The sequence below is a fragment of the Choloepus didactylus genome, chromosome 6 (genome assembly GCF_015220235.1).
Source record: "Choloepus didactylus isolate mChoDid1 chromosome 6, mChoDid1.pri, whole genome shotgun sequence".
Lineage (NCBI taxonomy): Eukaryota > Metazoa > Chordata > Mammalia > Pilosa > Megalonychidae > Choloepus > Choloepus didactylus.
The window spans coordinates 72,805,390-72,816,091 of record NC_051312.1 but is presented as its reverse complement, the minus strand read 5'-3'; the positions used below and the strand labels follow the sequence as shown (position 1 = coordinate 72,816,091).

Genomic DNA, 10,702 nt, shown 5'->3' with positions numbered 1-10,702 from the left:
AGCTGAAATTAAACAAGACAACACTCCTCCCTCTTGTTTCAGGTCTACTTTTTGTGGTATATTTGTTGGCACTTTTTTTTTTTTTGCATTTTTGTGCTTTTTATTGATGCTTTCAATGTTTAATATGGCCCCAAAATGAAGTGCTGAAGTGTTATTATTCCTAAGTGCCAGAAGGCTATGAAATACCTTATGTTGAAAGTGTGTTTATTATATCAACTTTGTTCAGGTATGAGTTATAGTGTTGTTGACCCTGAATTAAATGTTAATCAAGCAACAAGATATATTAAGATAAGGTGTCTTTAAACAAAAACACACAGAAAACAAGATTGTAAATGGATCAGTTGATGAAAATGTGACCAAAGGTGCACAGGAACCTAACCCTGTGTTTCCCCTAGGAGCAATGGTTCAGTATTCACTAATTCAGTACTTCTAGTAACTTCATACAACATAACTCTCAGCTATAAAGAGAATAGATCGTATGTGAAACACTAGGAAAGACAAATCTCATCCATCATTATAGAAAGCACATCAGTTGTTGTCTGTGGCCTTGGGCTGGATATGTGTCAATTGACTTGGAAGGGATAATGGAGAGGATTGATCTACATATTCATTGATTGTGTTGTTGTTACATGGTTATATACTTTTGTGAAAACTCACTGAATTGTAAACTTAATTACAATAGGTGCCTTTTATTATGTCAATTATACCTTAGTGAAATTGATCTTTATATTTTTAAAAATTGCTTAGAGCATGAATTTCAATTTTGTGTAAATTCTTACATTTTAAAAGAACTGCAATGTGACAATGTTCAAAATACAAAATTGTCTTTTACCCTTCCTTTGCGTATATTAAGCTTTGGATACTTCTGGTATCAAGTTGGTTAATGTGCAAACTCACAGTTGCTGGGAAGGCTGCTCCACAGAATGTCCCTAATTTCTTTACTTTCTTTCTTTAACTCTTCTTCTTTGCCTCTCACCCTTTCAGCCTAGTCCTTTACTGAATACTAATAACAATTTACAGTTTTACTGAGCTTTATTTTTATAAAGCGGTTTCAAACCTCATTTAATCCTCAAAATAACATTAGGAGCCTGAGATAGGATTATTTTCTCATTTTACAGATGGGGGAACAAAAAAAGAAAAAAGGAAAAAATAAGGGCCAATGAGATAAAAGGTTTTGCCCAAAGCAGCATAGCTTGTACAATGCCTCAGGTAGAATCTATTATCTCTTTTCTTAGTTCATATGTCTCCCTCTCTTTTGTCTACATCTGAATTGCTTGGAATAGAAATCTTACCAACATGCAAAAACGACTTCCATCTAGTTACAAGTATAATAATTACTTTTGTTGAAAACAATTAAATTTTATGAAAAAAATTATCTAAAATGTCTTGGATATTTGAAATAAGGTTCATATAGGAAGTCTAGGAGGTGAGGTTCCAGTAATTGTGTGATGTCTTGACAAAATCCTGTCACCTCAGGCAGCTCAGCCTGGACCTTAAAAGAAGCCTTTAAGTCCCAGATACTTATCATCAGGGGCCTTGTCAATGGTGTCCACTCACACAAGTCTCCAATGGGGGCTGGGAAGGGAAGGCTAATTCTCTTCATTCCCTTATATTATAGCTGTTACCGTCACTGCCTGAGCCCCCTTTCCAATCTCTTACTTGCATTCCGGTGTGCTTTCTTCCCATTGAAGAACAGAACCATTATTTACAAAACCCATTAACCCAATCACCTCTGCATTGTTCCTTATCATTTTTTAATTTTTGTCTAAACCCATTCCACCTCCAAAACAGCTCTGAAACCTCATGTTTTAAACTCTTCTGAATTCCTCTGCCTAATCTTGCCCAAGGAGGCATAGTATTTATGTTGGCTATGTCATTGGGGATTGCGATTCGGGGTGCAGTAAGACTACTCATGTATGGTTAGGTTGTCTGAACATAGCACTTTTTCATTTAATCTTCACATATTTGTCTATTGAGGATTCGCTAGTTTCTGTGTCTGCCACGAAAAGATTTGAACCCTGCCCTAGAGGATCTCATATTGAACTTTTTCAGTCATATAAGTTGCATTCTCTTTGTTAATAGCTTGACAAACTAAAACTAAATCTGAAAATAATTGGGTGTACTAATCACAGTGCCACTGAATGGCCTAGGGTCAACCTCTAACTCCCTAGACAGGGCATAGCACCAGCGGTTTCTGTTCTTTGTGAAGCGTGAGACACAGGCTCCATGTCAACTGTAGATCTGCAAGGCTTGCTGGCTCCCAGTTTCTAGCGCTATAGCTAAAACACCATATTTTTCACCACTATGCCTTCTCCCTTTCAGTCCAAGGGAGAGGGAATTAACATCCTTGGACCACTTTCTACATGCCAGGTGCTTTTACATATATTGTGTTATGCTATAATCTTCACAATTCCATGATGTACAAAGTAATTCTGGAATCTAAAATAGACATAGTAGTGTGAGAAAGGCTGGCTTTGGAGTTATAAAGAATGAGGTTTTAATTCAGGCTTAGCCACCTACAAGTCATTACCAGTTCATTCATTCATTTCTTCATTTCTTCACTAAAGTACTTATTGAACTCCTATTAGACATTCAAGTTTTATGGTAGGAGGTAAGGATACAAAGGTGAATATAAAATGATCCTTGTTTTCAAGGCCCTCTCACTTGGGGGATGGGGCAGGGAGAGGAAAATTCATAAACAGATTGTATCAATACAATGATAGAATTATCTACAAGATATTATCATGAAAACATTATGAACTTACCCAATTTAAGTAGCCTATTGAACCTTTGGTTTTTCTTTTGAAAATAGGAATAATTATACCTTTCTTCCGGGCACAGTGACAGGTGTATAAAAGGCATTAATATTGTAAAGCTCACCATTCCAGGAAAAGACTTTAAAGTACCCTGCTCCCTTTATCCTTTTTACAAACTAAAAAAGATAAGCTATATTTTAAAAAATTGTATTTGAAGACTGACAATTCATTTTAGGTACATCTGTTTACATAACTTTATTCCAACAATAACAGAAATAAAAAAAAATTATCCCAAATCTTAGCATCCTAGAAAATAAATTTACATTTGCCAGCCTTATTTATCAGACTTTACCCCATTGCAAAACTGAAGTCCTTACATAAATGCTTTAATTTTGCTACAAAGCATATATTTATAATTTTCAATAGCTGTTAAATATTTAATTTATTGGATTCTTGTTATTTACTTAACCATTACCATATTGTTGACATTTCTCTTGGAAGGCAGAGTGGTTCAATGGAAACGATGAAAACTTTGAAATCCGAGAGAGAACTCTTAGGTTGGAAATCCTTGGTGAATCTCTTAATATCTAGGTGAACTTGGAAGGAGTTAACCTTTTTCAAATTGACTTTTTAAATGTTTTAAAGAAAGTGAGGTTTAATATGGATTATGCTTTTGCTTTGCAGTTAGAGGTAATTTATATAAAGTCCCTGCTAAAATTTAGATACTCAATAAAAAGACATTAATTCCAGTATTTAGTGATTATAAGTCTATAATGTGATAAATACGTTTCACACCTAAAGCTAAAATTTTTTGTGTTCTTTCCTTAGGATAATGTATCATAAAAGGGGTTACTGTGTCAAACATTTTAAATACTTTTGTGGCATTTAGATATCAACTTGTTTTTTAAAAGGTTTCCTTCAATGAATAAGGTTATTAGCAATGAATCAGATTCACCCATGATCAACAACCTCGCTAAATTTTTATGTGAAACTTTGGTAATTGATTCTTTCAATTTCCTTTCCGTGGAGTTTGAACATTTTTCCTTTTCGAAAAGCAAGTCCTGTGTGTAAGAAAGACAGCTCAAACGGCCACGTGGGCTGAGCACCGCGTTTGTGGACTACAGTTCCCAAAGTGCTCTGCGAGGGCGAAGGCAGGAAGTGGCTGCAGCATCTCCCGCCTCCACGCCGAGACGAAGAGGTTCTATCCGGGGCCTTGGCGCTTCTCTTTCCTTTCGCGCCGGTTGTCGCTGCGGAGCGCGGTGTGTCCATGTGCGCAGTGAGCGGCGCTATTCCTGGCCCACTAGCATCCGAGCTCCCGGTTTGTCCGAGTCCGTGCAGCTATGGACCCCAACACCATTATCGAGGCCCTGCGGGGCACCATGGACCCAGCCTTGCGTGAGGCCGCGGAGCGCCAGCTCAATGAAGTAAGGACGTCTGGCTGGTGGAGGCGAGCGGGCGGACTGTGGCAGGCCGAGCCCTCCGGGCCTGGCCAGAGGGGCGGTCGGCGTGGCTGAGGGGCCCAACTGGAGAGGTGGGGCGGGGACCGGACGGCGAGTGCCACGCCAGGGTGCCTTAGCTGTTGCGGTGGCAGTGGTGGCGGCCAACGCAGCCTTTGCGTCGGAGGCTAAAGCTGGGCCTCTGGCTGCGGTCGAGGCATGAGAAGCCGGCTGGGGCGAGGCGGGCGTGACGGGCTGGACACATGGCTGGCTCGGGTGGCCGGCCGCCCTCTGGCTGGTTCCCAGCTTGTTCCTTGCGCCCAGGAGGGGGCGAAACTCGCTGGGAGGTTTTTCAGACGTTTCCGGTAGCAAGCTTACTCCCGGCTCTGTAAAGGGACTCTTGGGAACGTGGAGCTGGGCCATTGGGGGCTGCGCCTGTCAGCTGTGTCACTTTACTGGCCTGATAAGTGGCCTGTCTTTCGGGCAGAACTTCTTCGGCAGAGATGCCAGGGGAAGTTTTATTTAAAGGCAAGCCCGAGTCTCTTTGTCAGGGTGGGGCTAGTGCAGGACACCTAAATGAATCTGATCTGCTCATACGCTAATAATGCCTCAGTGGGGAAGGGAGGGGGATGTAGTAGAAAGTCAGGAGAAGCGCACCTCTTTAGGTATAGTGGCACCACTGATTTGCTAAGTGACCTTGGGCAAGTCGCTTAACCTCTTGATCTTGAGTTTTCCCCATTCATAAAATTAGGCCATAGGGTACTGTGACTGTCAAGAGAGATGCTAAGTCTGAGAGCCTTGAAACGTGTTAGCTCCATATCAACTCAACTCTGCATTCAATGAGGGTTGAATACTTCCCCTTATTTTGGGGGGACGACCCCTTGGGAAACAACTTACATGGATATTTTATTGTTACTATCCTTAGTTTTATTCTTTGTTTCTGAACTAATGCAACCTTATGTATTAACAAATATGTATTTTAAAGTCTCCTCAAGGCTGCTGAAACTTCATATACTAGGCAATAACTATCTTTTAGTACATTACTTAATCTGCTAGCTTTAGTGAGGTTTAATGTACAATTTTTTTAAACTTCAAAAGGAGTCTTACCTTAAAGTAAAAGCTCAGTTATTCTCTTACCTGGTAGGAAGATCATTTAAAAATGTTATTTATGTAGACTCACTAGAAGCATCAGGAATTCCTAATTGAATGCCTTCAGTATCTTCAGTGTACAGTGCTATACTAGAGATCACTGCTCACGAGGGAATTTATAGTTTGATCACTCACAGAACTTAGACAAATTTAGTTTAAAATTATTTCAAATAAAAAGTTAAAATCTATTTAATATGTCAATGAGACTATTATACCATGCAAAGAGTAAGATTGCATGCTTAAATTCTTGGCTCAAAGTCACCTTGGGAGAAGCTTAGATTTCTTTAGGATATAAAACAGTGAGTTGAATGAATTCCTGCTTTGAACCATTGTTCAACTATAGAGAGAATTGTGGATTACTTTTTGTTTTGATTATTTTGGTGGTATTTGCAGGTTAGATGAACATTATTTTGTTTACACAGTATTTATGCAGGTAGAAACCTAGAAAACTTAAAGGTTTAGTTTTGGTGATTTGTACCAACACCGCTCTAATAGTACATTATTTTGAATACATGTAATTGCATGTAATTATTAATTTTAAAAGTTATTTGAAAGTTGGTTCCCTTGTAGGAAAAATAGATAAATAATGCTTCCTGTTAATTTGAATTCATTTGTTCTTCAAGCAGGGCGAGTGCTAGTTATACACTCTGGTCTATACACTCTAACATTCTTGTAGTAGAGACTTGGGGTAAGTTTTCACAAGCTAGTTATTGAAAAATAAAGTAGTATTCGAAGTGTTTTTTAACTTAATCACTAATCTGCTGTTAGGGTTTTGGAATACTCTGGAACAGTGGATGATACTAACCTTTTCTGTCAGAGAAAATTTTGTATCTTATCTTTATTCTATGATTGTTAGTTACTTACATTTTGCAGATTTCTTTCAACTTTTATACCTAGGTTTTTTGGTATTTTTTCCTATGATAATTGCATTCTGTTAATCAGAATATTTACTCATCTCTGTATTCCATTGCTTCCCTTTTTCTCACTTCTTTCATTTGAACAGTTTTTGCGCCTTGAGTTTCTTGAACTGTGGCAGAACCTTGATTTAGGAAGCAGATCCCAGATAATTCTTGAATATAGAAGTTTGAATGTTAGTAAGAATGAGGAAATAACATTAGCCTTGGGGAAGATTGGATGAACGATCATCCCACGATGTCTCATTCTACTGAAACTTTATTTTGGTTCAAGAATCTCTTTAAGTGAAATATCCACTGAGTCTATGTAAAAATTGTAAATGTTAAAGTATTACAGTGCAGATAGCTAAAAACAGTGCTCCTACCTCAGAGTCTTTGCACTTACCTGTTCCATCTGATTGGAACCCCTTTCACTCAGTTATCTCCCTGACTTGTTTTCTTCCTTCCATTCCTCTTCAGATGTCTCCTTATCACTGAGGAGTTCCCTGACTATCACACTTCCCATTTCTATTTATCTATTTATTTCTATAACATGACTTATCATACATATTTCACTTAATTGTCGGTCTCTCCACTGTAATTTTTTAAGGTCAAGAATTTTTGTCTTGTTTTTGCTATTTTTTGGTTTGTCAGTGTTAGACTTGACTGACTTCCCGTAATAATTGGTAATAGAATAGGCTTTAGCACTCATACCACCCCCACCTCAAAGATTTTTGGAGGCATTTATATTTTTTATATTACATACAGATAACATTAATAAACTCCTGTTAGACTATTAGGGATGACTATGGACTTTTTGACAGATATTTTCATGATTTAGTATTCCCCAGTGATTTGCATTATAGTATGTTACGTATTTTGATGCCCTTTTTTGAACTGCTGTTAAGAATTTTTGCAACGTATTGTCACTTCCCAATTCTAAATATTTTCATGTAGCAGACTACCTAGAAGCTTGGAGAAAGGAATTGAAAAGTACATGTATTCCTGAAAGTATTATTGAATAAAAGCTCTTAGCCATTGGATTTGTGGGGGGGGCTTGTTGAAGAGTTTCTGTACTAGCTGGTGCATCTTGGGAAATTATTTAACCTGTAAGTACCAGTTTCCTTGTGTATAAAATGAAAATAGTAATAGAATCTACATCATTGGGTTGTTATGTGGATTGAGTGATGGTGATGCATGTAAAAATTTCACACCGCGTAAGTCTCCATATTATTTTAACTACTGAGTATGTTACCGGTTGATTAACATAAATTCAAGGTTGCATACAGTTTACTACCTCAGTCTACTGCTTTAGTTGAGCATCTCAGTGAAAACTGATCAGCACTAATAGAAAAAGATCACAAGTGCATATTTGGACACTGAGGTCACTAGTGGGTAGTGTTAACATAACATGAAAATGGGCACAATGATAAGAATAATGTCTGGCAAATAATAGCCTGTCAGTAAATATTTGTTGAACGAAGAGAAAAAATTGAGAACTTGAATAACAGAGATGAAAAGAATATTCATCTCTGAATCTTTAAGGAAGTTAGATTTGTGTTACAGCTATTGGCTACTTCTCATTTAAATACTATCTATCCTTTGAACATTAGTTCATTTGTGTGTGTGTGTGTGTGTGTGTGTGTGTATAGAAGTAGAATTTTAAAAATAGTTTGTTCTGTTTAGGTAATCTAAAATATGTGACATTTGATATATAGTCTTCAATAACTAATTGAGTGTTTATTGTGTTCCAGAGACTACGTTTGGTCTGTTTAACCCATGTATACACTCACACATGCACTCAAATCTTAGGTTTCTTTTGTAAGATGAAAATAAAACACTCTGAAGGTTTTTGGCAGATTATAAAACCTGTTGACTCTTGATTTAGCTTCTACTGTTCTTCGGTGGAAACCTTTCTATATGCATACCTTTAAGCTCTTCTCAACTATAGATAATTTTTTCCTATCCTTAAATCTCACCAAGCCCACTTTTTCTTTTTTCATTTTTTTTATTGTGAACTTTAGCATATATACATAACAGTGATAACTTTCAGTGTACTGTTTCACAAGTAGTTAGGCAGCAAGTCTCAAAGAATGTCCATGGGTCCACAGTTCCACAACTTAAGCCATTTCCATTATGGTAAACTATAAATGCATTACAGAAAGGTGTCATCTCTTGATGTACAGCTCAACAAGCAGTCATATAGGTTAATTTCAAAAATTGTTATGGGTTACAGTTCCACAATTTCTGTTATTTCCTTATGTAATACAAGGTATATACAGAAAGGTGAAGACCTTCAAGACACAATTCAATGAGATCTACAGAGCAAATCCCAAGGGATGCTATAGGCTACAGTTCCACCATGTCATTTACCTCCTTCCAGCCACTCCAACACCCCAGCATCCAAAAATATATATAATTATATAAAGTTTTAATATTCATAGACCTTTGTTCAATCTTATCTTGTTTGTTGCTACTCCTTCCTCTCAATTTCTTTCTCCTTCTGGGGTGTCTAGGCAGTGAGCACCCTAACTTATTCATATTAAAAGGGGATGTTAACAGTATGCGGAAGGGGCCGCATCTGATAGTGATCTTAAAGACTGTTGTTGCCTTTGGGTTTTAGGACTTGTCTGGTATAGGAACACTAGTGGATTTAGGTTCCTGAAAGAATAAAACTTAGTGAATGAATCTTTTATAGAATCACAGGTAGGGACCTACGTATTTGGGACTACTTTTGGTAAGGGCATGGCATGCTGTGGACAGTTGGGATGTCTAGCTGGAGCTTGCATAAGAGAAACCTCCAGGATATTCTTTCAACTCTTTGGGATCTCTCAGCCACTGTGAACTCAGCTTGTTACCTTTCTTTTTTTCCCCCTTTTGGTCAACTAGGCATTTTTAATCCCTCGCTGTCAGGGCCCGGCTCATTCCTGGGAGTCATGTCCCATGTCACCAGGGAAATTCATTCCCCTGGGAGTCATGTCCCTCTTGCGGCGGTGGGGGGGGAGGTTAATGAATTTATTTGCCAAGTTGCCAAGCCCACCTTAAATGCTATAATTTCCAGGAAGCTTTTTCTACTATTCCAGCTTACATTGAAAATTTCTCTACACTAAATGTCTGTGCTAATATGTGAACTCACAACTCCTCATGTTGGCGCCTAATCTTTTATTCTCCCTTAAATTTTATTTTAACTTTTAAATTTTATTTGAACTAGGTGATTGCTGTCTCTTCTATTCTAAAAGCTGATTTTGAACTTGTTTATCTCTAGTAGGAATAAAGTCTATTTAGTTTTAATCTTTGAGTGTTAGTTGAGAGTAGACACTCAACAAATACTTGTTGCCATTATTTAAAGGAGTTTTGAAATACCTATCATGTGGCAGATTCCATCCTTGATGATGGGGTTCCACCAGTGTACGCACTGTAAAGTCCTGGCTATCATGAAGCTTATATTTGAATTAAAGTTTTAAATGTGTGCCAGGGAAAACTTTTTGAACGTACTTTCTTCTGAATGATATTTCCCAGACTGTTGATTTTAACAGTAAACTTCTTATGTGCTAGATACTGAGCTAAGTTTGTTAGAAGTAGATGCAAAGAAAAAACATGATTCCCTGCCTTTTTGGAGATTGGTCAGTATGTCACTGGGCCTCATTATTCACGTGATGAAGACTGTTTGAATGAGTAAACTCTTAAGTCTGACTTTGGTTAATGGAGATATGATTTCAGCATCAATATTCCCTCCCCCTTGTACTTGCAGCAAAGAACAATGCCCTAAGTGAAATCAGTAGGCTTAACTATAGCCATTTAAATCTTCCAACTATCCTGAGTCTCTTCTGAGTTCTTCACAAATGGTTATTATTACTGTTGAAGATGATATACCTTCTAAATGGTTAATTTGATTTGGTTTTATTAACGGACTTATAAAATATTTAATTAATGAAAATCTTAGGTTTGGAAAATTACAAAATGGAATATTTATAGGATAGTTTGGCATGTCTATAAATTCAACAAAATGTTGATGAAGCTATAGTGTCTATTTTTGGAAGACAAATTAGTCTGTAGTCTGGACGGATAACATTCTTTAAACCATGGAATATTGTAAAACATACTATACTGAATTTGGGAGAGGACAGCCTTCCCAGTACTTTGGGTTAGACATAAGTTTATTGGCTGGATAATTTGTCTGTTAGACAATAAGTTATTCAATGACATGGTATGTTAAAATCAGAAAGAAAAGATATAATCCCTGTTCTATTTGTAAGAGGATAATAATTTATCTTTTTCAGATATTGTAGACAAAATATATGTATTGTTTATTTCTATTAGTGGTACATTCATGAAGAATCTAAGTTAAAGGTGGTTTTTTTGGTCCCTAAATAATTTGTAATTAAGATTTTTTAAACTGTTGTTAAAAAGCATTTAAGTACTGTTACTTAATGAAAGGCAGGAAGATATAGGGAAGAGCCTCAGTGGT

At 37.2% G+C, this 10,702-nt stretch overlaps 1 protein-coding gene across 1 annotated transcript in view; it reads left to right on the top strand.

The window, feature by feature from the left end:
• The first annotated feature begins 3,966 nt into the window (after nucleotides 1–3,966).
• IPO7 (importin 7) overlaps nucleotides 3,967–10,702 on the top strand; it is a 59,209-nt gene continuing 52,473 nt past the window's right edge. The window contains exon 1 of the mRNA XM_037840009.1: nucleotides 3,967–4,180. Within this exon, the coding sequence (XP_037695937.1) occupies nucleotides 4,097–4,180 (84 nt within the window). The 5' untranslated portion in view covers nucleotides 3,967–4,096. The remainder of the gene's footprint in view (nucleotides 4,181–10,702) is intronic.